The sequence below is a fragment of the Muntiacus reevesi genome, chromosome 22 (assembly GCF_963930625.1).
Source record: "Muntiacus reevesi chromosome 22, mMunRee1.1, whole genome shotgun sequence".
NCBI lineage: Eukaryota > Metazoa > Chordata > Mammalia > Artiodactyla > Cervidae > Muntiacus > Muntiacus reevesi.
In genome coordinates this window covers 13,583,918-13,611,171 of record NC_089270.1, presented here as the reverse complement: position 1 = coordinate 13,611,171, position 27,254 = coordinate 13,583,918, and the positions used below count along the sequence as shown (strand labels likewise).

The 27,254-nt window shown below is 50.1% G+C and overlaps 1 protein-coding gene across 1 annotated transcript in view; it reads left to right on the top strand.

Annotated features, from left to right (window-relative positions):
* Window positions 1-27,254, top strand: part of JAKMIP1 (janus kinase and microtubule interacting protein 1) — a 148,515-nt gene that overhangs the window by 79,327 nt on the left and 41,934 nt on the right. The window contains exons 3-8 of the mRNA XM_065914058.1: window positions 7,550-8,044; window positions 15,682-15,891; window positions 16,747-16,866; window positions 20,707-20,853; window positions 21,776-21,916; window positions 23,599-23,658. Coding sequence (XP_065770130.1) covers window positions 7,550-8,044; window positions 15,682-15,891; window positions 16,747-16,866; window positions 20,707-20,853; window positions 21,776-21,916; window positions 23,599-23,658 — 1,173 coding nt within the window. The remainder of the gene's footprint in view (window positions 1-7,549; window positions 8,045-15,681; window positions 15,892-16,746; window positions 16,867-20,706; window positions 20,854-21,775; window positions 21,917-23,598; window positions 23,659-27,254) is intronic.

The window sequence follows — 27,254 nt, the reverse complement described above, 5'->3', positions numbered from 1 at the left end:
TACGGAGCCTGGCTCTGTGATGGGAGCCTTTGCTCTGGTAAGGCAGGTATGAGCTTTGGAGCCAGTCAGTACAATGCCCAGGTGGGTGCCAGTCAAAGGGCAGGCATGATGGGCAGCCAGTGACAGTAGGAGGAGCCCAGGCTTTCTAATCTTGCAGACCTGGCTTTAGACCTCACCTAGGCTCCTGACTGACTTCACAATCTTAGACAAGTTACCTAAAGTCTCTGAACCTCCATTTTCTCATCTGTGATATGGTATCATAATGACTGCCCGATTTAAGGTTGTCTTGGGCTTCCATAGTAGTTGTCGGTAAAGAATCCGCCTGCAATGCAAGAGACCCAGGTTTGATCCTTGGGTTGGGAAGATTCCCTGGAGGAGGGCATGGCAACCCACTCCAGTATTCTTGCCTGGAGAATCCCATGGACAGAGGAGCCTGGCGGACCACAGTCCACGGGGTTGCAAGAGTCAGATACAACTTAGCGATTAAACCACCACCAAAGATCTATAAAGAAAGCTGAGTGCCGAAAAATTGATGCTTTTGAACTGTGGTATTGGAGAAGACTCTTGAGAGTCCCTTGGACTGCAAGGAGATCCAACCAGTCCATCCTAAAGGAACTCAGTTCTGACTATTCAGTGGAAGGACTGATGCTGAAGCTGAAGCTCCAATACTTTGGCCACCTGATGGGAAGAACTGACTCATTGAAAAAGACCCTGATGCTGGGAAACATGGAAGGCGGGAGGAGAAGGGGATGCCAAAGGATGAGATGGTTGGATGGCATCACCGACTGGATGGACATGAGTTTGAGCAAGCTCTGGGAGTTGGTGATGGACCGGGAAGCCTGGTGTGCTGCAGTCCATGGGGTCGCAAAGAGTTGGACACGACTGAGTGACTGAACTGAACTGAAAGATCTCAGGTGATGGAAACAAAGAAAGCCCACCTTGCACAGCCACGGTCCTTTATGTTGGTGTGGTTCTGACCCAGGTGGTTTGAGGGCAAAAGCAGGCAAGGAGGGAGGTGCTCTGCCAGCCCAGAGAGGAGCCGCCATTCGTGTGAGAAGAGAAAGAGGATGGGATTTGGGCTTGCTCCTGGGGACCCATCTAAGGACCTTGTCTGGCTGGAGACACGAAGGTTGTACCCTCAGCCCCGCAGGTCCCCTCCCTCCCTGCCCATAGACCTGAGGGCGGGGAGGGCCTGCCCCGGGAATAGCTGCAAGTGTCTGGTTGAGAGCTGGGACTCTGGCAGCAGCTACAGTGCTGAGCAGGGTCCAGCTTCTGGGTGGGGAGGGGGCTGAGGCTTGGTCCTTGGCTCTGAGTGCAGCTCAAGACAGCTGCATGGGAAACAGGGGCAGAGTTCCCGAGCTGGGGCGATGAAGACTGGCTTCTGGAGCTTGGGGACACATGTGCCCCCTCCCGTGCCCAGACTCTCACGGGTTCCAGAGGCAGTGCAGCCACAGTCTTTCAGCACAGCTGCTGGTGGTGCAGCCTGTCCACACCCTGCCCAGCCCAGGAAGGATTCTCCTGCCAGGATCCCCCGGGGTTATCCTCTGCCCAGCTGGGCTTGAGCCGCTGACTAGGAAGGAGCAACAGCAGCTGTGTCTGTGGGACCGGTGTCATTTGACCAGGTCTCCATCCCACCTCCACCACCTAACCCGCCTTGAGGTCTTGGGGCAAGCCAGGTAGCTGCCTAATGCCTCAGTTTCCCCATCTGTTAAATGGGGACATCTGATGTGTCTGCCTCCCTCGGTTGTCTAAGGAATGAATGAGAGTCATATCCAGAGCCCAGGGTACCGCCTGTCATGTGTAGTTATTCAGGGGTTGGCAGACATTTCTTGTGTGTCTGCTATGCAGGCCGCACCAGGTACCGCGGAGGGCCTCCTGACCCTCGCAGTGACCTGTGAGGTTAGATGAGGCTCTCCCCACTTTGTTGTCCTTTAGTTGCTAAGTCGTGTCTGATTGTTTGCAACCCATGGACTGTAGCCTGTCAGGCTTCTCTGGCCATGGGATTTCCCAGGTAAGAATACTGGAGTGGGTTGCCATTCCCTTCTCCAAGGGATCTTTCTGATTCAGGGATCGAACCCACACCTCCTGAATTGTCAGGCAGGTTCTTTACTGCTGGGCCACCTGGGAAGCCACCTTCTCCCCACTTGATAGGTGAGCAGGCTGAGGGTCAGGGAGAAGAGGTGGCCGGGCTGCCGTAAACAAAATACCACAGACTTGGAGGCTCTGACCACAGAAATTTATTTCCTCCTAATCCTGGAGGTTGGGAGTTTGAGATCAGGGCTCAGGCAGAGTTGGTTTCCTCCTGGGGCCTCTCTCCTCGGCTTATAGATGGCTGTCTTCTTCCTGTGTCCTCAGATGATCTTCTCCGTGTGGGTCTGTGTTCTAATCTCTTCTTATAAGGGCACCAGTTGTATCGGACCAGGACCCCACCCTCATGACCTCATTTAACTTAGTGACCTCTTTTAAGACGGTCTGCAAATACAGTCACATTCTGAGGTTCTGGGGGGGGGGGTGGTAGTTAGAACCACCACACAGGAACTTGGTGGACATGATTCAGCCCATCACAGCAGGACATTCCAGTGGTAGTGTTGGCATGTGGTTGGAAGCCTGGCCTACGAGAACCCCAGCCTCCATGTCCCCAGAACCTCCTGCCATCATATGCCCTGGCTGCCGTGTTCTCAATCCAGCCACCTCGTGGACCTTCCAAGGGTGTGTGGAGAGGGGTTTCTGTTCTTGGAGAATTCAGCAATGTGTTTACTGGCTGGTATGACAACCTGTGAAAGTTGCTCAGTCGTGTCTGACTCTTTGTGACCGCATGGACTATACAGTCCATGGAATTCTCCAGGCCAGAATACTGGAGTGGGTAGCCTTTCCCTTCTCCAGGGGATCTTCCCATCCCAGGGATCAAACTGGGGTCTCCTGCATTGCAGGTGGATTCTTTACCAACTAAGCTATCACGACAAACATACATATAAACCTTACAACTGCATTTAACTGTTACATTTATATGATCTCGTGATACCCAGTTTTGACGCTGCAACATTTATAGTCTTGTTGCTTCAGTAGAGGAGCTGATAGGATCAAGGGTTGTTGGGAACACACCTGTTGGTTCTTTGAGCCCCCCTGGGCCTGTGTCCCAGGCCTGAGCTGGGCATTTGGAGGTGACTCAGAAATGACCCCATTCTCAGACAGGCCGGGTGCTCAGATGCTCAGGGAGCTAGGCGGATGATAGTACTTGGCTTGTGGTACCAGGGATCTTAGGAAACCATGCAGTGGTCAGAGGGCCCGAGAAAGCTTTGCAGAGGTGGTCTGGAGCCAGCTCTGAAGGATTTTGCTAGCTGGTGAGAAAGGGAGCAGGATTCACACCATCCCAAGTATCCAGCATCACCTGGGGGCTTCCTCAGTGTCACCTGGGGTACCAGGTCACTGGGGGCAGAGTCCCTGACTTGTTGAGGTTCACATTCTGGGGTGGGTAGGAGCAGAGAGGGCAGTGGTCAATACACGGGCTCAAGACAGGCCATGGAGCTTCCAGCTGCTGCCCACCACTCAACAGCTGGTGATTCCTGCAGTGAGCAGCCCATCCTTGTCTGGATCTACCCTGTGTCAGGGACTAATCCAGATACAGAAGCGAGTCAGGCTCCATCCTGCTCTGCAGGGGCTGGCCTAGTGGGTATGCTGGGAGGGTTGGAACTGGGATGTGTTCTGTGCGGTGATGGAGGGAATCACACCCCAGGGACCCAGAGGAGGCCCTGACCCAGTCAGGGAAGGCTTCCAGACCCTCCTGGAGAATGGAGGGAAGGCACCAGGCAGAGGGACCAGAAAGCCTAGGAGCCGGGACCCCCGGGGGAATGGATGATTATTTACAAACTGCCAGGCCCATCATCCTTTCATTCTTTCTTTCGCTCAGTCCACAGCTGGTTATTGAGCATCTACCGTGTGCCATGCCCTGTCCCAGAAACCGCGCTGTCCTGGAGACCCTCTCCCGAAGCTGTTGTCTAGTGGGGGAGGTGGGGAGCAAAGGCTGGGAGATGAACATGTGATATTTGTTCCATAGTGAAAAGTGCCAAGAAAGTAAGACTGGAGAAGCAGGTGGCCTGGGATTGGAGTAGGGGTGGCTCTTTTGGGAGGTGGTCGGCAACACAGGGGCACTGCAGGTGGGGGAGGGCAGGCTGCAGAGACCTGGCCGCGAGCCCTCCAGGCAGAGGGAACAGCTCGGGAAAAGGCCTGCAGGTGGGAAGGTGCCTGCGTGTTTGAGGTGCAGCGGGCAGGGAGGTGGCCTGAGCTGGGCGGTCAGGGAAGAGGACCAGAGAGCCATAAACCAGGGTCAGTCCTGCGGGCCGGGGAGGACTCCGGCTTGTGTGTTGCATGCGACAGAGCTCTCAAGGGTTTCTGTTTGTGTTCTTTTGTATTTTTTGTATGTGTTCATTCAATCATTTATATCACTACGAACTCTCATTTTATACTTTGGGTTGTCATCCAATACTATCAGGTTGGCCAAAAAGTTTGTTTGGTTAATGAATACATCGTTCAACGAAGTTCTTGGTGAAAATGAAAAATGTCTTTTATTTTCACTTAAAACCGAGTGGACTTTTTAGCCAACCTGATACCTTATTTTGCTCAAACCTTTCCAGCTTTGGCCACTGGATCTCTTCTAGCTGGCTCCTGTGTCCCTTTGACACCCCCACCACTGTGGCCTTTTATTGTTAATTTATTCTCGGGCACACCCCTACTTTCTGGTCCTGTAAGGTGCTCCTGGTTCATCTTGGATGTTCCCTGCCCCATCCCTAGAGCCACTCACCAAGGCTCTCTGGTCGCTTTTATTGGAAAATGGCTTGAGAAACCAAGATCTGGGCACTGGGGATGCTCACCACCGCTGGCATGCCGTTACTTCTGGGCTTAGCTAGAAGAGCAAGGAAGTATATGCATATATACTAACTGTGCATGTATACATATCTAAGATATTTCTAAATGTAACATCTAAATGAATGTTAAGTTAAAGGTGAGTTCTTCCTGACGTCCCCAGCCTAATCCACTACCACTTGGATCCTCTGGCCTCCTCCCCTTGCTTATGGTGTCCTCTCTCCAGCAGAGAGAGCCTGACCCCACCACCCAGTTAGTTACTCAACACTCTGCGCACACAGGGGTTTCAGAACAATTACCCTGCATGTGGATTCAGAGGATAGTGGAGGGAAAGTATCTAACATATGAGTTCAGAGGCCTGTGCTGGCCACCAGGGGGCGACTCAGGGGCGAGTGCACAGGGGCAGAGGCAGGGCGATTGGTGAGGAGGTGACGGCCCTGGTCTCTTAAGAGGGCTGCAGCTGCCCGCTTGAGCCAGGGTGGTTGCGGGGATGGGTTGAGGAGCGGGGGAGACAGCCAAGCAGAGGCTGACTTCACTGTGCTGATTCAGGGCCGGTGGGCAACGTTCTTCCTGCCAGCCCCTCCCGCCTCGATGCGTGCCCTTTCTCGGTCATTTTGCTCTTGTTGCATATAGAGCCCAGGTGCTGAGACAAGGCTGGTAGGGTCCCCTCTCTCCTGCTGCCCCTCTGGGCTTTGTGGGGCAGCTTAGAGGTGTCCGGCGAGTACAGTGACACCCTGACTTCTGTCAACCTGCTCAGCTGGATGGAGTAAGGAGGGGGTGCTCTGTGCACACGGGGGGCCGCCCCCGCCTCACCGTGCTACACTTGGGCCGTGATGCCCACAGAGACTGACAAATCTGAAATCTGCATAGTAGGCAGGCTGGAAGCTTCAGGGAGCATGGATCTCGCAGTAATGAGGCAGAATTCCTTTTTCATCAGGGCATCGAAGTCTTTTCTGATAAGATCTTCAGCTGATTTAAGGCCTTAAGTGAGGTCCACTCACATTATAGAGGCTCATCTGCTTTACTCCAGGGCTGCTGATTTAAATATTAATCATTAAAAAATACCTTCACAGCAGCATCTAGACTCGTGTCTGGCTGAATGACTTGGAACCACAGCCCTGCCCAGTGAACACGTAACCATTAACCACGTAACCATTAACCATCTCGAGGTTAGGTAATTTGCCAAGGGAAATGCGTTCATCGGCACAGATTCAGAATCCAACAAGAGCCCATCCTTTTGACTTCAGATCACTGTCAGTGTTAACCCAGGAAGTCAGGAAAGAGTTGCTCCCTCAGGAGCATGCTGGAAGCACTTAGTTCCTCCCTGGGAAATCATGTTCAGTATTTAAAGTTCTGGCATCCTGGCCCTTGGTCCCTTAAGAAGAGGCCCATTCTCTCAGGCAAGGTGGGCCTTCTGACTGGGTCCTCGTTTTTTGACCGTGATTGTGTTTGATGTAAGGAGACTCGTGTCTTTGTCTGGTAGGTTTTATTTGCTCTTTTCCCTGCTGTTTTAAGTAAGGATTTGTCCACCCCAGGTAACATTGTAAAAGTCCTCACCTAAAATTAATTTCAGCATGTTGGTGTGCTATAAACAGTGTGGTCCAGGGGAAATGATGCCACTTCCCATGGAAACAGCCTGTCCATGAGAGACGCGTTTGTTTCGGTTCTTTGGAGATTGGTGTCATTTAGAAAACAAATGGATTCCTGTATAATGTGTGTAATTGTGTGATATTTGGAATGGAAAGATCGAATAAAGCCTTTGGGAGAAGAAAACACTCCCTTGGCACATTTTACAAATAACGTTGTTTGCTGAATAGACAAATACTTTCTGGTGGGACTGGCAGCCTGGCATCTGCAGAACACTTTCTCTGGGGCCAGAGACCTGGAGTAAAGCCTGGCTCTGCCCCTTGGCAGCTCCTCACCCCAGGCAGGTCACTGGGACATCTCTGAGCCTTAGTTGCATGCGTGCTCAGTCATAGCCAACTCTTTGTCACCTGCCTGGCTCCTCTCTCCATGGGATTTCTGAGGCAAGAATACTGGAGCTGCCATTTCCTCCTACAGGGGATTTTCCTGATCCAGGGATCGAACCCACATCTCCTGCATCGGCAGGCAGATTCTTTACCACTGAGCCACCTGGGAAGTCCGAATCGTGGCTGCTTCCTGGCAAAACAGTTGCCCCCATCCTGGGGTAGTGAGGGGTTTATACCGCTGTGGCGCTGGAGCCCCCCAGTCCCGGCTGGGGAGTGAGGGCACTCTGTCCCCTCCCCCACCACCCCTTTCTACCTCCAACTGCTCCATCTCCTCTAACTCCAGAGCTCAGGGCAGGAGCACTGGAAATGTATTTCTGGTCTACACTTTGATGAGACAGATGATTACTGCAGGGCATATTTTGTGACTGATAAATTGTCCTTCCTCGGAAAAACTCCAAGTCGGAGGAGACGTCAGAGCCTGACCCTCCTCTCCAACACCTTCAGATGGCTTTCCACGACTGGGGAAATCTCAGTAAAACAGCAGGGAAGAGTCTGGACGGGGCTGACGGAGGTGGCCGCAGGGGGAATTGGAGGGTGGGGGCCCAGGAGGGTCTCAGGGGCCTGTCACACAACAGGGACTTGGGGAGGTGGCAGCGAGCCTGGCCGGCGCCCCCCGCCCTGGCCCTGACCCTGACCGAGTCTCCCCGCTCTGGCCGCAGGTGGGCAAGCTGCGCGAGCGGCTGCAGGAGGCCAAGCTGGAGCGCGAGCAGGAGCAGCGACGGCACACGGCCTACATCTCGGAGCTCAGGGCCAAGCTGCACGAGGAGAAGACCAAGGAGCTGCAGGCGCTGCGCGAGGTGCTCATCCGCCAGCACGAGCAGGAGGCGGCGCGCACGGCCAAGATCAAGGAGGGCGAGCTGCAGCGGCTGCAGGCCACGCTGAACGTGCTGCGCGACGGCGCGGCCGACAAGGTCAAGACGGCGCTGCTGGCCGAGGCGCGCGACGAGGCGCGCAGGGCCTTCGACGGCGAGCGCCTGCGGCTGCAGCAGGAGATCCTGGAGCTCAAGGCGGCGCGCAAGCAGGCGGAGGAGGCGCTCAGCAACTGCATGCAGGCCGACAAGACCAAGGCGGCCGACCTGCGCGCCGCCTACCAGGCGCACCAGGACGAGGTGCACCGCATCAAGCGCGAGTGCGAGCGCGACATCCGCCGGCTGGTACGTGCGCGGCCCCGCCCCGCCTCGTGCGCGCGCCGGTCCTGCTGCACATGCATCCCCGTGCTCCCCGCGCATGCGCACCCTGTCCTTGTACACAGGCACCCCGTCCTCCCTGCCCACAGACAACCCCTCCTTCCGCGCACACGCGCCTCATCCATCCCTGACGCATGCGCGTGACCTCTCTGCAAGCACGTGCCCCATCCTCCCCTCTTGGAGCAGTAAGTGGACTTACTTACTTACCATTGAGTAAGTAAGTGGGCTTACTTACTTACTTACTTGCCATTGAGCTCCCGGCCTGGCTCTTGGCCCTAGGCTTCCAGCAAAGTCCCTCCCATCCTGGGTGCGGAATGGAGGCTTTGGCAGGGCTCTCCTGTTGGTGGGAGACACCGTAAGAAACTGAAGGACTGGAGGCGGAAGGACCAGGTGTCCTTTTGAAGTCCTGTCCAGCTGCCCATCCCTAGACTGGTCACCAGCCAGTGACAGAGCATCAGTTCACATCTTAACAATCCACTACCAAGAATGGCAGAAGAGATGCACTGATTTTCAATTTCTAATGTATAGAAAATCTAAGCACATACCAGGACTCAGGTCTCAGAGGTTTACGCAGCCCCTTCCCCCTCCGTGTATGGAGGCGGTGTTGTCGCCTAATAGGAAGAGAAGGCTTTGGAGAAGGTCTCTTCTGGGTGTGAATCTAGACTCCTTCACTTGTCAGCTGTGTGACCCTAGTCAGGTTGCATACGGTCATTAAATCTCTGGTGCCTCATCTGCAGAAGGAGAAATGATCCCATATCTGTTCCAGCGTGCTGAGAATTAAGTTAAGCCTCTATCAACAGCCTATAGTTTCTGTAATAGGAGACATATAAAATATGCTTCTCTGTCATAGGAAATGTATAAAAAAACGGGAAAGTGTTAGTCGCTCAGTTGCTATAGCCATGGACTATAGCCCATCAGGCTCGTCTGTCCATGGGATTTTCCAGGCAAGAATACTGGAGTAGATTGCCATGCCTCCCTCCAGGGGATCTTCCTGACCCAGGAATCGAACCCAGGTCTCCCACATTGCAGGTAGATTCTTTACTGGCTGAGCCACCAGAGAAGCCCCAGCAAATGTATATTTAAGGGAAATAGAATGGGGAGAAGACAAGTATTTGCCCAAGAGATGGACTGAGCTTAATTTAAAATGTACCGAGGAGTTGGTGTCTGTGTGTGTGTCAGTCACTCAGTTGTGTCCAGTTTTCTGCGACCCCATGGACTGTAGCCCCCCAGGCTTCTCTGTTCATGGGATTCTCCAGACAAGAATCCTGGAGTGGGTTGCCATTTCCTTCTCCAGGGGATCTTCCCGACCCAGGGATTGAACCTGGCTCTCCCACATTGCAGGCACATTCTTTACCATCTGAGGCACCAGGGAAGCCCAAGGACTTGGTATCTGTCTCTGTTCCAGTGCCAAGTAGAAATATCCCCAGTTCCGATTGTCTCAGTGTGTGGGGGCCTCTTAGGAGAATAGAGTGAAAAGAATTAATGTCCATTTCTCCAGCTATTCCCCCATTTGATAAATGTCCCTCCGCAGACAGGCCTCTTGGCAGACTGTTCAGAAGGTGGCCTGCATTTTGTTTCTTTGTCAGCTGAATTGGATTAGAAATGCAGGAAGGTTTCCAGGCTTCCGCTTACACATTTAACATGCCTCTTAAGAAACAATTGAGGAGAAAAAGGCAGTTGTGGTCAGTGTGGGGCCATTGGACTCATTTCTTAGATCAATTAGGATTAGGTCTGAGAACTCTGTTACACAGGGGCTTAAAATCTGGAATTTATTTCGCTGTGATGTGCAGAGTCTGGAAAGGGCTTCAGAGAGCGTGCAGGCCACAGGGCCACTCAGCTCTCCCCTCAGAAGGGGCTCTGCACGGCGGCCCTTTCCTCATGGCCCCACCTGCCGCAGAGTGCCAGTCATCACATCTTTATCCTGGGTTGGCAGTAGGAGGACAGATGAAGGAGGGTGTAGTCTTCCACCATCCTGTGGTTGCTGGGAATCCTTGGCCTTCTTCTGCTCACACTGTATTACTCCAGCCTCTGCCTCCATGTGGCCTTCTCCTCACTACGTGGCTGTGTCTTGTCCTCTACTTATAAGGACACCCGTTAGTGGATCTAGCTGTGTTGTGTTAGTTGCATTAGTTGTGTTAGTTAGTCGTGTCCGACTCTTTGTGACCCCAAGAGCTCACTAGGTTCCCCTGTTCGTGGGATTTCCCAGGCAAGAATACTGGAGTTGGTTTTTATTCCCTTCTCCAGGGGATTGTCCCAAACCCAGGGATTGAACCCAGGTCTACCCACATTGCAGGCAGATTCCTTACCATCTGAGCCACCAGGGAAGACCCACCCCAATCTGTTATGACTTCATCTCAGCTTAACATCTTAAGTTACATCTGTAAAGATCCTATTTCTAACAGGTTCATATTCTGATTTTCCAGGTAGATGTGAAATTAGATGGGGACACCATTCCTCCACAGGTACCAAGGAGGAGAAGAGAATGGGTCTGGGGGTAGCAGCTTGATTCCTCAGACTTTGCAGTGAAGAAGCGCTAACAAAATTATCCCCAAATAGATGGATTTGTTGGGAGCTGGCTAAACTGAGGTGTTCACTGAGACATGTGAGCTGCTGGATGTGCTTGCTGAGAAGTGGCTAGATTCTGTGCCTCTGGGGCAGAGAGAGGGCACAGGGAGGGCTCTGGAGAGACTGGCTTGAGTCTGATTTATGGATCTGCTGCTGCCTAGAGTACGGACACATTCACTGCTCTGGGCCTCAAGCTTATTTGTAAAATGGGATAATATCTACATAGAGGGTCCTTTAAAGACTGAGAAAGAGCATGTCTCTTAAGTACAAATGTTGTCTTGAGCTCACAGTAGCATGTAAGTAAGAGGTGATAGCCATCATCCAGACTGTTTTTTTCCCCCTGTCTGTTAGAATCTTATGGTTGCAAGTGACAGAAATTCTACCTCAGACCAGTTTTCTTGACTAAAGAAGCTGGACTAGCCTCAGGCACAGCCCCAGTGGGACTAACGATATCACCCAAGACCTGGGTTTCTTAGGCTCTGCCCTGTCTTTTATTGTTCTCAGACTTTAGATTCTCACTGAGCTGGTGAGATGCCATCGTTGTGTCAGACTCTACCTCCTCACAAGAAACAGTCCAGAGAAAGTGAGAGAAGCTCTTTCTTAGCTCCTAAGGAGAAATAGGAGGGTCCTGGCAACACCCTCTTCAGGCTGTTGGCTCTGAGTGGGTCACTATTCATCCCTGAACCAATTACTATTAAGGGGTGGGGCCATGCAGGTGGTGTGAGCCAATCAGGGCCTGCCCTGGGAATTTGGAGTGGTTCAGCCCCACCCCTCTCCTGAACCACACGGTGAGAATGAGAGTGTGGGAGGAGGAGAAATGGATGCAGGGACCAATCCAGGAATGTCCCGCACACTCAGGTGATGGGGTTCAGGGACACGCAAGAAGGTCACTGTCAGAAGTTCACCCTTCATCACCATCCTCAGGGCAGGGGGCAGGACCATTAAGATCAGACTGGGAACCAGACCAGAGTCAACAAATAAAGAGTGTCTGCACAGCTGTGTGAGCTGGCAGGTCTCCTGACCTCTGGAACCTCAGGACTCTGGCTGGGGAAATGTGACAACCTAGAAAATGTTGGCTCCAGAATCTGTTTCACACGGTCCATCCATTCCTGGATGCCATCTCCACTAGTGGAGGCTGTTTTCTAGGAACCTCTGCCATGTGATTGGGTTTAAGCCCTTTGTTCACTTCCTGGAATGAAGTAGGGAACTGATGCTCTTCTAAGCTGAGAATTTCCGGAGACATCTTGCTTGTGATGCTGTGCCCTCTTGTGGAAGGGACTAGTGTAATGTGGTGGTGGAAGGGAGTGCTTCCTGGCCCCAGAGCAAAGCCTTCTAGAAGTGTGCAGCCAGGATGATGAGGGGGACAGACTGGAACCCTACCTGTTAACTTATAACAACTCGCACCACTAATTCCCCTGGCTTTATTTTTTTCTCCTAGCACTAAGCATGCTCTAGTCTACTCTAGTATTGACTTCTGCTTTCAGCTACCCTCCCCTCTGGAATGAAAGCTCTGACGGCAGGGACTCTGATCTGTTTTGCTTATCAGTGTTTCCCAGCATCTGTTGATGGCACTCAATTCAGTAATGTTGAATTCACGAAAACAAGTTTAAGTGGTTTAAATTAATGAACTCCTTTCCCGTCAGTCTTACTGTTTCTGGATTGAAATCGGCAGTGGCAACAATGTTTCCCGCATCATTAAGAGTTCTTCCCTACAGCGGGGAGCTGCTCCCCACACCTTCAGAGCAGGTTTAGTCAAAGCGGGGAGCTGCAGACGGACCGTCACCAGGGGGAGCAGCAGGCATGTTCTGCAGATGCTGAAGGAGACACTGCACCCGGCGCATCCTTGGCTGGAGATCCAGAAGATTGTCTTGGGGGGCGGGAAGGGATGCAGAAGGAAGGGGAGAGACCTTTTTTTTTTTTTTTTTCCAAAGAAAGACAACTCAAAGAGTGTGTCAGAACTCTGGGACTTAGGTTGAAAACCTCAGTCTGGAGTTTTAGGGGTACCATTTTCCTCCTTTGTAAATCTCGGTTATATTTTATCAGTTATTCATGGTCTGCTGTTTAAATAAGATAGCCAGGAGCTAAACTAGATTAATGATGGCAGCTAACATTGATTGTGTGCTTGTAAGATGCCAGGCTCTGTGATAGATTCTTCCCGTGGTTGATCCACATCTCCCCTTGGTTAAAGAGGATGTTCTCAGTGTCCCTGAGTTACAAAGGCTGAGGCTAAGAGAGGTGACCCAGCCTGCCCAGAGTCACATGGCTGCTGGGGACGGGGGTTTGAACTGGCTTCTGTCTGCCCTCAGGGCAGGGCTCTTAACCAGTATTCTCTGCTTTAGCAATCTGTGAATCAATTCAAGGTATTAGGATTCAGAGGTAGGAGTTTCAACTTCTGATTCAGGTTATAATCAAGTTCAATTTGTACCCTCTGAGAGCGTGCTGAGTGAGAAGGGCATTTGTATTTGTTTTCCGGGGCTGCCTCAACAAATGGCCACAGGCACACTGGAGTTTATTCCCTCACTGCTCTGGACGCCAGAAGTCCAAAGTCAAGGTTTCAAGCAGGGCTGTGCCCCACTGAAGTCTCCTGGGGCTTCTGGGGGCTCCAAGCGTTCCTGGGCTTCTGCCTGCATCACTCCAATCTCTGCCTCCCTCTTACATAGCTCTCCTCTGTGTTTTTCTTCTTCCTCTGCATCTTCTCTTTGTCCTGTGGGGATGCTTGTCATTGGATTTAGAACCCACCCAGTTAATCTAGGATGATCTCCTCATCTTAAGGTCCTTAATTACAGCTGCAAAGACCCTTTTCTCAAGCAAGTTTCTGTTCACAGGTATCTGAAGTCAGGATGTGGACATACCATTTTAGGAACCACAATTCAAACCACTGCAGTGTTCTTCACATTTGCACACCAGAGGAGATAAAAGTCTAAAAAGGACAGGAACAACTTCTTACCGAGACCTACTATGTGCCTGCAGCAGTTATAATTAGAGTTGTTTATTTTATGCCTACCGTGTGTTAGGCACTTTCCAGGTATTCATTTCACCCTCACAGCATCCCCGTGATTATCCCCATTTCCCAGATGAGAAAACTGAGGCATAGGAAGACATCAGGTAACCAAACCAAGGTAATGGAGCCAGTGAATGGTGGCCTTAGGGCCAGAACCCAGCAATCCAGTGGCCTTGCTCCTAAGCAGCCTGCCTGCCTGCTGTCCCCTTCTGCCCTCACAGTTCCACTTCTAGGTGGAGGTGCCTCCTCCCCCATTTTACAAGTGAGCCTGAAGCCTGGAGAGGTCAAATGCCTTGCCAGAGGTCACACAGCCCACCAGTGGGGCCTTAGTCTCCAGTTCATACCTTCTTACTCCATGCCTAGTGCTTTTCCCTCTGTGGCAAGCTGTTTTATAGCACACGGCTTTAACCTCTGTGTTGGGTAATCAAGGCAATATCCACGTTCTATCACCTTACATACAGGCTCACTCATAGTGGGCATGCACAGGTATGTGTTAGATAACACCATGCGTGAAGACTCTATCCAGAGTTTGGTGAAACCATTCTTACTAAAGCATTCGTATTCTTCTCAGAACCTTTTTTGTGTACCTTATCTCAGATAGAATTTATTCCTAAATCCCATGGTGATAATCACTGTCGTTGAAACTATTATGATTTTTGTCAGTTATTGAAACTCCAGGGTGTTGTAGGACTTTGTGCTCTGGAGGCTCTAGGGGAGGGTGCTTCCTGCTTCTTCCAGCTTCTGGTGGCTCCAGGTATCCTTGGCTTGTGGCCACATCACCCCATTCTCTGCAGTCATCTTCTCCCTGTGTTTGTCTGTCTTTCCTCTTATAAGGACACCAGTCATTAGAGCCCACCTGACTCCACTGTGACCTCATCTTAACTAATTATATCTGCAAAGACCCTATTTCCGAATGAAGTCACATTCTCAGGTGGTAAGAGGGGCATGGATCTGGGGAACGGGCACGCCAGCACCGCACCCTTCCTGGAGCAGTTTCCCAGCTGTTGGCTTTTGTGTCCAGAAACAACTGAAGTGTATGGTGTGTGGCAGAAGCTTCCCGGGAACTTCATAAGCTTCTTTCCCGTGGGGAATGAGGGACGAGGCTGGGCGAGCCGGGGCTCACGCCGAGGCTCGCACATGGGGAGACCGAGGTGCTCTGGGGCCCCCAGAAGCAGCCGGTCGGTTCTCTGACTGTGGGACTCTGGGAGATGTCAGGGCAGGGGGAGAAGGATGGAGCTCCAGCCGCATACAGGGAGTTAGTGTCACGGGTGAGGACTTGGCTGGTTGGGGAGAGGCTACATATGGGAAGAGGAAACTACTTGGAAACTAAAGACTTCCATGGTGACCAGGGGCAGGACGAGTCTGTAAAGTAGATGGAGACAGTCCCACGGAGGGCAGGAGAGCGGGAGGAGTTGATGAAGCAGGGAGTTGGTGAGAGTGTCAGATGGGGTGAGAAGAGAGGACAGAACATTGTTCAGTGAGTTTGGAGGCCAGGAGAGGGTTGGAGACCCTAGTGAGAGCTGTTTACTGGGGGCGTGCAGCCCACTCCAGTGTTCCGGCCTGGAGTGTCCCAGGGACAGAGGAGCCTGGTGGGCTGCCCTCTATGGGGCCGCACAGAGTCGGACACGACTGAAGCGACTTAGCAACAGGAGGAGACACAGCCAGACGGGAGTGGGAGACAGGAGGATAGCCAACTCCCGACCAAGCTGGGGGAGTGGCTGGATGGCCCTGGAAGGTCAGGATTTGGCTTTATTTCATGAAGGTAAGAGAGAAAGAAACATAGATCAGTTTCGGGGTAAGTGTCTGATTGATGGTGTAGGTTGAACCCTCCGCTCTGTGCTTCTCTGTACTGGGGCCGGTGATTGGGGGAGCGGGGCCTGGGCCGAGCCCTGCGGCATCACTCTGCCCCATGTTGCCGAGTCCAGCCGCCCTGGATCCACGGAGCTGCTGAACCTTTCCCTGGGCCCGAGGCCAGCAGGGGAGAGCTCTCCTTGGTCACAAGCCCCTACAGTCAGCTGCTTGTTCTTTCTCTTTTCAGATGGATGAGATCAAGGGGAAAGATCGTGTGATTCTGGCCTTGGAGAAGGAGCTCGGTGTGCAGACTGGGCAGACCCAGAAGCTGCTGCTTCAGAAAGAGGCTTTGGATGAGCAGCTGGTTCAGGTCAGAGAGGCTGAGCGGTACCACGGTAGTCCAAAGAGAGAGCTCCCGCCCGGCATAGGGGACATGGCCGAGCTCATGGGCGTCCAGGTGAGGGGCTCACGAACCACTGGGGCCATCAAGCCGACCTCCTACCCATTCCTCCCACTGGTCATTCTTCTGGCGAACTTGCCTGCCTGCCTTCCCCCCATCCCTCCTCCTTCCTTCCCATCCATCTGCGTACCCTTCCTTCTCACCCTTACCCCTCCCGCTACACGTGCAGACATTGACTGCGGCCAGGCCCAGTGCTAGGCCCAGGGAGTGCGGAGGTGAAGAACGGGCTGCTCTTGCCTCTCGTGGTCTTAGAGTTCAATTGAAAAGAAAGGAAAGCGTGAGAGCTGAGTATCCAGTAAGAGCTCAGAAAGGGACCCGGTGAGGATAGGACATGGTTTAAAGGCAGAGCTCCCTGCCCAGGAGAAGGATCAGCCAGCAGACAGGATACCTGGGGCCACAGGTGGTAATTAAGAGGCACAGAGGAGGCCGAAGCTACAGGCATTCATTCATTCACTCATTCGTTCACTAAATACTCAAGTGTCTGTCGGGCAGGCTGTGTGCAGACACCACATGAGGTCCTGGCATCTCAGTGGTGAGTGAGGTGGGCACAGTGCCTGCCCTTGAGGAGCATCCTGGCATGTTGGTGATGTGCCTTCATCAGAGATGCTCAGAGAGCAGGGGCTGGGATGAAAGGTCCCCAGGTCTTAGGGAGCCGCTGGAGGGTTTGCAGTCTCATTGCCTTGGAGCTGGTCTTTCCACATGTTGCTTGACTTAGGGGAGCCCCAGCACGGCTGACAGTCCCCCTAATGAGGAGCTCACCTCTGTCCTGAGAGTTTTCCAAGAAGGGTCCATGAAGCACTCTGACTCAGTTAAGCTTTTCCAAAGTACATTCATGTCTTGATTCTATTTTAGGATCAACATATGGACGAGCGAGACGTGCGGCGATTTCAGCTAAAAATTGCTGAGCTGAATTCGGTGATACGGAAGCTGGAAGACAGAAATACCCTCTTGGCAGACGAGAGGAATGAACTGGTAATCAGCTCCCCCACCCCAAGAGGCAGATGGAGCCTGTGGGTTTCGGGAGAGCAGTCCTGGAGCCACAAACCAAGCCTTAAACAAGAAGTTAATACACAGGCCGTCTGATTTTCTCTACTTACCCCTGATTTTTCCTGATTAAAAATCTAACATATATAAAAAAAAAAAAAAAAAAAAAAAAACAACTACCACATGCTTGTTTAAGAAACCTGTTAGTACCTTTAGTTCTGCAGGAATTTATCCTGAGTTGACAATCAGAGAAGTTCAGTGAGGGGTCCATGGAGAGGGTGTTCATTTCAGTGTTGTCTCTTTATAGTCAGCAACCAAAACTAAACCAAAACGAAACCAAACCCCAGTTGTTCGATCCTCGAGTACTGATAAAAATAATTATGGAACATTTATGCAGTGAATTGCATGCAGTCATTAAGAATGGTGTTTTAGATCATATTTAACTGCCGTGGAAATTTGTCCACAGTGAATTAAATGATAAAAGCGGTTTACAGAACAAAAATACATTATCATCATTCTGGATATTGGAAGTTGTTTTAGGTGGTGTGATTATGGACAGTTTCTATTTTTTGCTTATCTACTTACTTTCTTTTGCATAAAAGTTCACATAGTTGTAATTTTAAAAGTAGTCAATGTGGGCTTCTGGTTAAAAAAAAATCTCAAGTAAAAATAGTAACTTCTTGAATATGTTTAAATTTGCAGGATAAACAGTTAAACTAATTTTTATGGAGTGGTAGTCAATATATAAACTTCTTGACAAATACCTCATAGTATTTCTCTTTATTCTAAACTTTATTATAAAAGTAAGTATATCTGTATTTTTGAAACACATGGAGATAAAAAGTGTTAAGAAGTGTCACTTCTTCATGGTTTTAACAGGATCAGAATAATTTCATTTCCTTCCAGTATTTTTAAAGGCATATTTTTATATAGCTTTCATCAGACAGTCCATCTCATATTATGTCTCCACTTATTGTGTAAATATTCATGAGCTTAAAAAAAAAAAATCCCTCATGAGAAGCAAAATAGTTTGCTAAATGGATTAGAAAAAATACCTTGTTTGAAACAATTCAGACCTTCTGAAGTATTTAAAGAAAGAATCAATAAACTTGCCAGAACTGGGATCTTTTTGTAAAATTTATTTTTAATTGGAAGATAGTTGCTTTGCAGTGTCATGCTGGTTTCTGCCATACAGCAGCGTGAACCAGCCATATGTGTATGTATGTCCCCTCCTCCTTTAACCTCCTTCCCACTCTCACCATTCAACCCTTCTCGGCTGTCACAAAGGACCAGGTTGAGCTCCCTGTGTTACATGGCAACTTCCCACTAGCTATCTTTTTTTAATCTATCTTTTTTTAAAAAATCTGTTTACACGTGGTAGTGTATATGCGTCAGCGCTACTTTCTCAGTTCGTCCCACCTTCTCTTTCTCCTGCTGTGTCCACGAGTCTGCTTTCTATGTGAGCGTCTCTGTTTTTCCACTACCAATAGGTTCCTCAGTACCATTTTTCTAGAATTAATATATATTCGTTAACATGCAATGTTTGTTTTTCTTTTTCTGACTTAACTTCACTCTGTATAACAAGTTCTAGGTTTGTCCACCTCACTAGAATTGACTCAAATTCGTTCCTTTTTACGACTGAGTAATATTCCATTTTACATATGTGTACCACAGCTTCTTTATTCATTCATTTGTCAGAGGACATCTAAGTTGTTTCCATACTGTAAATAACAGTACTGGGATCTTAAAATCATGAGATAACTACTGTTGATAGTTTGAGGCATGTCTGACGTGCTTTTAATGTTTGTGTGAATGTCTTGACACCCATGAAGAGCCTTTTTTTATTGTTATTTTATGGTTACACACAGGATAGCTTCCCTGTGTATTATTGTTCTGCAACTTGCTTTTTCCCCTTGAGTATCAATTACCCCATTTACCAGCAATGCCTGAAGATCTCCCTTCATCTTTGTAACAGCTGTGTTGAACTCTGACTGTGGCCAAACCATGGTTTGTTCAACCACTCCTCTACTGGTAAAGATTTAGGCCATTTCAAGTTTCTCTGCTATTGTACACAATGCCCCACAGACGATACACTTTTTCTTTTACTCCCTTGAACCTTTATTTCTGCAGGATCGATGTCTAGAGGTACAATGTATGAGTCAAGGCACGTTTTACATCTTGATGGCTACCATCAGTGTTTCATCTTAGCTTTCACATCCTGGTGACCCAAAGCAGAGGTCTGCAGTCAGTCCCTTGTGTTTGCTTCTTGGTTCTGGCACTTTCTGTGTGACCTTGAGCGCGTCATCGCACCTCTCTGTGGCCAGGTTGTCTGTGAAATGGGGATGGGAAGGAGCCCTTCCTGGGATCGAGGTGAGGGTTAAAGGAGAGGGGATGCCTGAACACATACCTGATAGGTGCAGTGGGTCTTGTAACTGTCATCATATTGATAAATATGTGTTTCTAATTTTCATCCATTAAAATTACCCTGCAGAAGCTATACCCATGCATCTAGTTTTCGCAACAAGTGTCTGAGGCAGATACTGCCACTGTTGTTGTTCCGTCACTCAGCCATGCTGGGCTCTTTGCAACCCCATGGACTGCAGCACACCAGGCTTCTCTGTCCTTCACTATCTCCCAGGGTTTGCTGCTATTATTCCCATCTTATAGATGAGAAAACTGAGGCTGAAAGTTTGGCTGTGGTCCTGCAGCTAGTGTGTGTGTCGCCGAGGACACTGTATGCAGGAGGAAGAAGAGTGGGTGCTTCTAGTTGTGCAGTCTCCCAGTCCCTGCTCCGTGTCCCCCTCCACCATCATTTCTCGTGTCTCTGTCTCACTGGACTGGCCTGCACACACCAGTCAGAGTGATGGATTGTTCTAGAAGGCATATTCAACCACAGAATGCTTGTGCCTCAAAGCCTTTGGCCAGAGGAGGGTGGGTGGGGAGGGGTGGTGAGCTGGGGGTGGAAACCAATGATAGAGTTCTCAGCTCCCTAAATCAGGCCTCACCAGGCCCGCCCAGCTCTTCCCATCCCCCACATTCTGTGTTCCCAGTGCCATCCATGAAGCTCCTTGGACGAGCCATGTTCTTGCCCCTTCTGAACCCCTAAGAGTGTGTCTCTCCTGTCTGGAACATCCATGAGGACCTGTCTCACTGTGTTCTTACCTCTGCTACCATCTTTGCTCTCTTCCCCCATCTCTTGGACAGTCACCCCCATGGTGTCTTCCCTTTGACGCAGCCCCCAGGGAAGGACCTGGGCCCAGGAAGGGCCCTCCAGATGCTGACCAGATGAGAGGTTGGAGGGACACCCCACCAGTCACAGGGACCATGCCCAGAAGACTCGGGAAGCAGCTCAGAGCCGGGTGCTATCCCATCTATCTCATACCCGCAGCACTGAGCCGGGCCCAGGGATCCTCTGTTGTCTGAAGAGTGCTTAACTCTCAGCTAAGTCTGTACCCGGCGAGAAATGCTGGCCAGGAGGAGCTAGATGGCCGGACTGACCTTTATGCATGTGAACCTTGACCTCTGGGGGTTTTGCCTGGAGGTAAGGAAAGTGCAGATGCCCCTCAGGCCACTTGCCAGCAGGGTGACCTGAGGCAGATCTCCGAGTCTCCGTGTTGGGCTGTACCCCTTCCTCTTGCCTTGCCTGAGGCCTTGTGAGGCTCAGGTGGGAGCCTGTGTCTGGAAGCCAGGTATCTGTGGGCTCTTCCTGGTGTTTGCATCACGCAGGCCACATGGTCCCCACAGGGGCGGCTCCAGCCAGGTGGGATCTCCGCTGGCCTCCACAACTGAGTCTTACAGCTGCTGCCCTCTGTGCCTGTCTGATCACAGCTGAAACGCTCCCGCGAGACGGAGGTCCAGCTGAAGCCCCTGGTGGAGAAGAACAAGCGGATGAACAAGAAGAATGAGGACTTGCTACAGAGCATCCAGAGGATGGAAGAGAAGATTAAGAACCTCACGCGGGAAAACGTGGAGATGGTGAGTCAGGGACCCAGAGCGCTTGTCTCCACCTGGGCTCCTCCAGCCTCGGACCCAAGCAGTCCCAAGTTCTCCGGGGCCACCTCCCACCTGCCCCCTCACCCCAACCTGTCCCCCCCGCCTCTGTCCCCAGTATTCACAGTGCTGTGGGCATCTGTGCCCGATGGAGCGTGTACCAGGTGGCCTGACAGCGGGTCTGCACTTCCGCTCTGCCATCTCCATGTGGGGTCCTTAGGCCCAGCCCTCTTCTCTCAGCTTCCTCATCCCTGAGATGGGATTGAGAACATCAGTGCTGTAGGGTCAGGAAGAGGGTGGAGGATGGTACAGAAGGTTCTCACAGAAGACCTGGCACATTGGGGCAGCTCAGTGGGTCAGTGATTACGGTTTTGCTCCAAGTGCTTTGAATCAGGGCCTTTCATTTGCTCCAGTAAGAATGATTGGTCTTTGTGGTCAGAGTGGTGTCTTGCAGCTGATGGTTTAAGGAATACTCTGAATTTCATTGTCCAAAGTAGTCTCAAGCATGCCTATTGTACAGCTAAGAAGACTGAGGCTCCGGGAGATAGAATACCCTTCTCCCTGTTCCCTGGAAGGTCCAGGTGTGAGTGTGCATTGTTACCACGTGGCGTGCTCTCGTTCCCCAGCACCCAAGCTTTCTAGGCTCAGGGCAGACGTCCACCTCTCCCACCCCGTTGCCTGCTAGCCCTTCCTGTCGGCAGTGGGCACAGTCAGCCCCACCTCGAGCCTGGCTCTGGTCTGCAGCTGTCCCGCTCCTCCAGTATGGGGACCAGGGAGCAGTCATCCCTCCCTCCATCCTTCCATCCCATATCCCCAAGCCCACACTCCATGCCCTGATGCACGGTGGGTCCCTGACCAGGGCTGTGGATGAGCGGCTTTGCAATGTCCTCCCTTCCCTTGGCTGCAGAAAGAGAAACTGTCAGCCCAGGCATCCCTGAAGAGGCACACTTCCTTGAATGACCTCAGTCTGACACGGGACGAGCAGGAGATCGAGTTCCTGAGGCTGCAGGTGCTGGAGCAGCAGCACGTCATTGATGATCTCTCACTGGTATGTCTGCGCCTGCGCCGGTGCCAAGCCCTCCGTGGGGTGCCAGGAGACATGGGCCTCCGGGATGGCGTCAGGGCTGCAGGCATGTGGGGGCACAGGGCGGGCAGGGGAGTGTGTCACGGAGCTCCTCCTGGTGATGGGGCCTTCCTGCTCCATTCTTCCAGAAGGCGGCCTCCACTTGCTTTACACGACATCACCTGGTATCCGGGAGCGGTTTCCATGGTTACTCTTTTTGCTCAGCTCCTTTCCTGAGTTTGCTGCCCTTAAGAAGCAGCATCAGCCTCTTTTGAAAAGAGTCTCTGGCCTTTACAGAGTGGGTGTGATCGATCTGTCCTGGAGAAGTCTGATGGTTTTTTTTAGCCTATTATTGCAGACTGTGAACTCGAAAACCGGAACCTTATAATCAGACCAGAATTTGAAGGACTTGCTAAGATATGTGTGTGTGGTGTGTGTGTGTGTGTAAGATCAAGGAGGGAGGAGTGTGAGTATGTCTTAAGGAGGTGGAGTGTGACATCCAGAGAGTTCTGCTGCTCTTTGTGGAAGGAGCTTAGGGACCAGGTAGGGAGCATCTATAGTGAACTTTAGTTGCATCTTAGAAGCAAAGAGTACTTCAAAAAATAGAAAAGCCATTGACCAGAGCTCTAGAAAAGACTTTGATTGTAAGTTGTCCAATTCACTTTGCTTGCCTCTCTCTCCATCTCTGCTCCCTCCTTCCGCTCACCCATCTATACTCCCTCCCCTCCTTCCATCCGCCTTCCCATCCTCCCTGTCTCCCATCCATTCCTTCCTCTCTCCATCGTGACTTTATTCCACCCCTCTCCATTTACTCATTCAACCTTCCATTCATCTTTATTTCATTACACATAAAAGTCTTTATGCCATGTAAGGTGAAAAAACACACCCAATGAAACGATGACAGGATCGAAAGAAGAATAAACAGATAAGACGAGAGAAAATAAAGATGGCAGCGTCAGTCAAGATCAGGAGGGACACATGGGTGGAACATAAGGGCTGTTGCCAGGCACCGAATTTTGTCTCTGGGTTTCCTGACAGCCAAAGAGGATAGGAACATCCTATCAGAAAGGAGATAATCAGGAAGGAGAGAATTTTCCGGTTTCCTCTGGGGCAGAACGCTGCTACTCCTGCTACTACCCCTGTGGGTGCCATTTCTACTGACAGAAGCCACAGGTCATCACAGTCTCCTGCAGGGCAGGTTCTAGCGCTTACAGCAAAGGAAGAAGCTGAGAATCAGAGAAACAAGGTGTGTGTCATCTGGCCAGGAGGAGGCCCCATGGGGATTTGGCCGCAGCTCTGTGTGAGATCGAAGCCACGAGATTATTTATTTTCTGTTGGGGTTACTGACAGTAGGTAACTAGTCAACACCGCCTGAAGTTTTATAGCTTCCAGCCCCAAAGGCAGCCAGGGTGGAGTTTTACGGTGCTGGCCAACCTTGGCATTTTTTTTTTTTTCTGAGAGGGTCAAGCCCAGTTCAAGGTGTGGCTCTGTAGCTGTCAGTTCTGAGAAGCAGCCGTGCCTTGGGTGCTCAGAACCTGGGCCGACCCAGGCCCGGTGCAGACAGGTAGGCACGGCAGCTTTGTCAGTTACACCCTCTTGGAGCCAGTGGGTCGGCAGGCGTGATGTGAAGACTGGCTGAAGATGTGAACGGTTGTGCTTCCTTCTAGGAGAGAGAACGGCTCTTGCGGTCCAGAAGACATCGCGGGAAGGGCCTGAAGCCTCCCAAGGTGAGCTAGCGGTGGCACAGCTGCCCTGCTCTGGCTGCATGCCAGGGTCTGCAAGGCGGGTATTCAGGGGTGGGGGAGGGGAGTGAGCAACCCATAGAGGGGCCCTGAAGGCAGACACCCTCGCGTCTCTGCAAGTTTGATGCGGAAAAACCTGTTATAACTACTTCTCCAAGCAACATAAATAACTAGGCCTTGGACCTGGCTACTGTCATTTATTCATGGAAAATTTACAGACATATCCTGTATTTAGACCTCTGGGGATGTGCGACCAAAATTAAAAACATAAATACTTAGACCTTTTGAAGGATTTAAAGGATACCTGGTCTTGGTTTATAACATCTATATATCCTGTTTTGAAGAATCAGGAGCTTCAGGCTTTTTTGAAATGATGCAGAATGCATTCTTGCTGGAAAATGTGGTTTTGCCCTTTTTATAGAAACATTGTCCAAATGTACAGTGAGATGAGTAGAGGCTGTCTTGGAAAACTCAGATGCCCACAGGGACCAAGGTGGAAAGTAAAAGAGCAAATTGGTATATATATATATTTTTTTTTTAGGATTTTTTTTGACGTGGACCATTTCTTAAATCTTTATTGAATTTGTTACACTATTGCTTCTGTTTTATGTTTTGGTTTTTTGACAAGGGAACATGTGGTATCGTAGTTCCCCGACCAGGAATAGAACCCACACTCCTGCATTGGAACGTGAAGTCTTAACCCCTGAACTGCCACAGAAGTCCTTCAAATTGCTATTTTTAAAAAAGTCTTAGTTTGCATTAACATCTGCAAACATTTTTCACTTCCATTAAGATGTGGGCCTGGTCACCTTTTTAAACCAGATGACTCTCCTGGTTTATCTTTTGGTAGAGATATGGCTATATAGAAATATTTCTCATCTATAAAGATAACAGCCGTGCAGATGTCTTACCAAATGACCACGGATATATGGCTTTGGTGTCAGTGAGACAATAGGGAGTGGTGGTGACTGTGAAAAACGGGGTCCAGAATATCAGCTGCTGTAAGAAAGTGAGCCAGGTGGTGTCAGATATTTCAGTTATTCAAGAGACGAGGAAGAAAAAAAAAGAGAGAGAGACTAGGAAATCTCTGCATTAGTTTCCTAGGACTTCTGTAACAAGGTACCACAAATTGGGTATCTTAGAAGAACAGAAATGAATTAGCTCAAGGTTTTGGAGTCTAAAAGTCTAAAATCAAGGTGTTGGCAGCAAGATCCCAACCTTTAGGGAAATGCTTCTTCTTAGCTTCTGGTGATTTACTGGCAAATTGGTATCATTTGACAAGACCTTCCTTGTCTTCAGTTCAGTCAGTTCAGTTCGGTCACTCAGTTGTGTCCGACTCTTTGCGGCCACATGGACTGCAGCACGCCAGGCTTGCCTGTCCCCCCATCCGTTCCTTGTCTTAAAGCTGCACAACTGCAGTCTCTACTTTTCTTGTCGTGTGCTCTTTTCCCTGTGTGTCTCTGTCTTTGCATAGCCATCTTCTCATAAGGACATTAATCCCATTGGATTAGGGGTCCACCCCAATCCACTGTGCCCTCATTTTAACTGATTATTGCAATGACCCTATTTCCAGGTGAGGTCACACTCTGAAGTACTGGGGGGTTAGGACCTTAATATAACCTTTTGGGAGGGGGATGCTCAGCTCAACCCCTAACACTTTTATGTAAAATCTCAGGATTGTGAATGTTGGTGCAAATCATTTATAGTACACTCTGTGGGCCAAATAAAATATATCTTGAACCAAATTTGTGCGTTTGGATAAATGTTTATTTATAACATCTCATTTAATCGTCATAGCAACCCTGTGAGGTTGGTGTTATTTTTTTTTATTTTTAAAATTACAGGAAGTATATAGGTATAAAATATAGAAATGAGTCAAAGAGGAAAAGTAAAAGACTGACATTTAAACTCAAGTCTGGAGCTCCAAGGCCCAATCTTATACCACCAAATCAAGTTGAACGAGGTACAAGTCTCTATGCACTGACATTAGACTCTCAGAAATGGGAAGTGGTTCAGCAGAACTTGGTTATATTTAGAGACATATTTTTATTATGGAAGTAGTATAGCCACATTATAGACTATCTGGGATATAAGTGGTCCATCATGGCAGTACCTCCCCAGTGCAATCAATGTTGGCGTTTTAATGCAGTCTCCTCCCCCCATCCTTGTTCTGCTTCAATATTTTTAGATAATGTAGCTGTAATTGTGGAATATGTTTTTGTACCCTGGGTTTTTACTTACCATTATACTATAAAGCGTTCTTTCCATGTTACGACGCTATCATCATAAATATGAATGTTCAAGACTACATAATCTGTTGAGTGGATGGGCCATAAATTTGTTTAATGTTCTGTGTCCACCGGGCGTGTCTGCTTCCAGCTCCTCACAGTTGTGAATAATGCTGCAGTACGTGTGTCTACGCTTAGCAGACCGCTCTTCACCAGCCAGTTCTGCTAGATTCCCTGAGTGCTGAATGTTTCATTGAGTGACCGCTCCTTCCGTCTTCTTGGACTCCCCGCTTCTGTAAATGTAACCACAGTGAACTCCTTTTGTCCAGAAAACTGTGTCCATGGTCTGTATAGTTCTCATGGATAGATTCCCGGAAGTCTACATGCGGGTCAGTGGATGTGAAGGCTTCAACCAAGAACATTCACCCTTCTGTCTGCAGTAGAGAAGGGTTGTGTCATTTTGCACAGTTGTCAGTAATGTACATGATGGGCACTTTCAACCACAAGACATGCTTAAAAAGTAACCATCTAAAGGAATTCAGTTTATTATGAACCGGCTGTGTTGTGGCCTCATATACCCCAGAAAGGGTTTCAGGAAACCCCAGTTTTGTGCTGTGACTATATTTTTTAAATGTTATCAGAACATCTGGCATAAGAGATTGTTTCCACTTTTCCTGTTTCTGAATGTGTCTATGGGAAGAGAGCTTTACAAAGGCCTAGACTGGACTTAGGATTTGCTAGGCTTGCATGTACTGCAGGCAAGGCGGGCAGGAGCTGTGTCCTGCAGACTGTGTCCTTCCTGGTCACTGGCTGGCACAGAGTGGGTGCCCCTAAATAGTTGTTGACCGAATAAACAAATTGCTCTTACTGGAAAAAGCTCATTTACCTAACAGTGGATCATTCCAGGATGCGGAAGTTTGGTCACTGTGATTACAAGAATTTGATGCCACTAGAAGGCAGAGTCTTGGAACCTCGAGGGAAATTTCCTGACCTGGTTTGGGGTCTTTCCTACTTACTGTGACCCACCAGCATCTTCCTTTTTCTCAGGATTCAATGTATAGCTCTTTCCCTTATGCTCCTGCTTAATCCCAGCTAGTCCAGGGCTGGACGGGATGGACATGTGGATTCATCGGGGCCCTGGGCAGGTTTTCAGTCCCCAGGGCTCGCCTCTCAGGCCTGGGCGGCCTCACTTCCTTCTTTCCCATATGTCGGAGGGATCAGTACTTTCTTTTCTCTCCTTAAATGACCTTCGTTGCACTCTGTCCCTCATGCATCCATGCGCTTTATCACTTTGTCCGGGTCTTTGTGTGACAGAGTGTCTCAGTGAATGCATCAAAGTTTCCAGAACTTTCC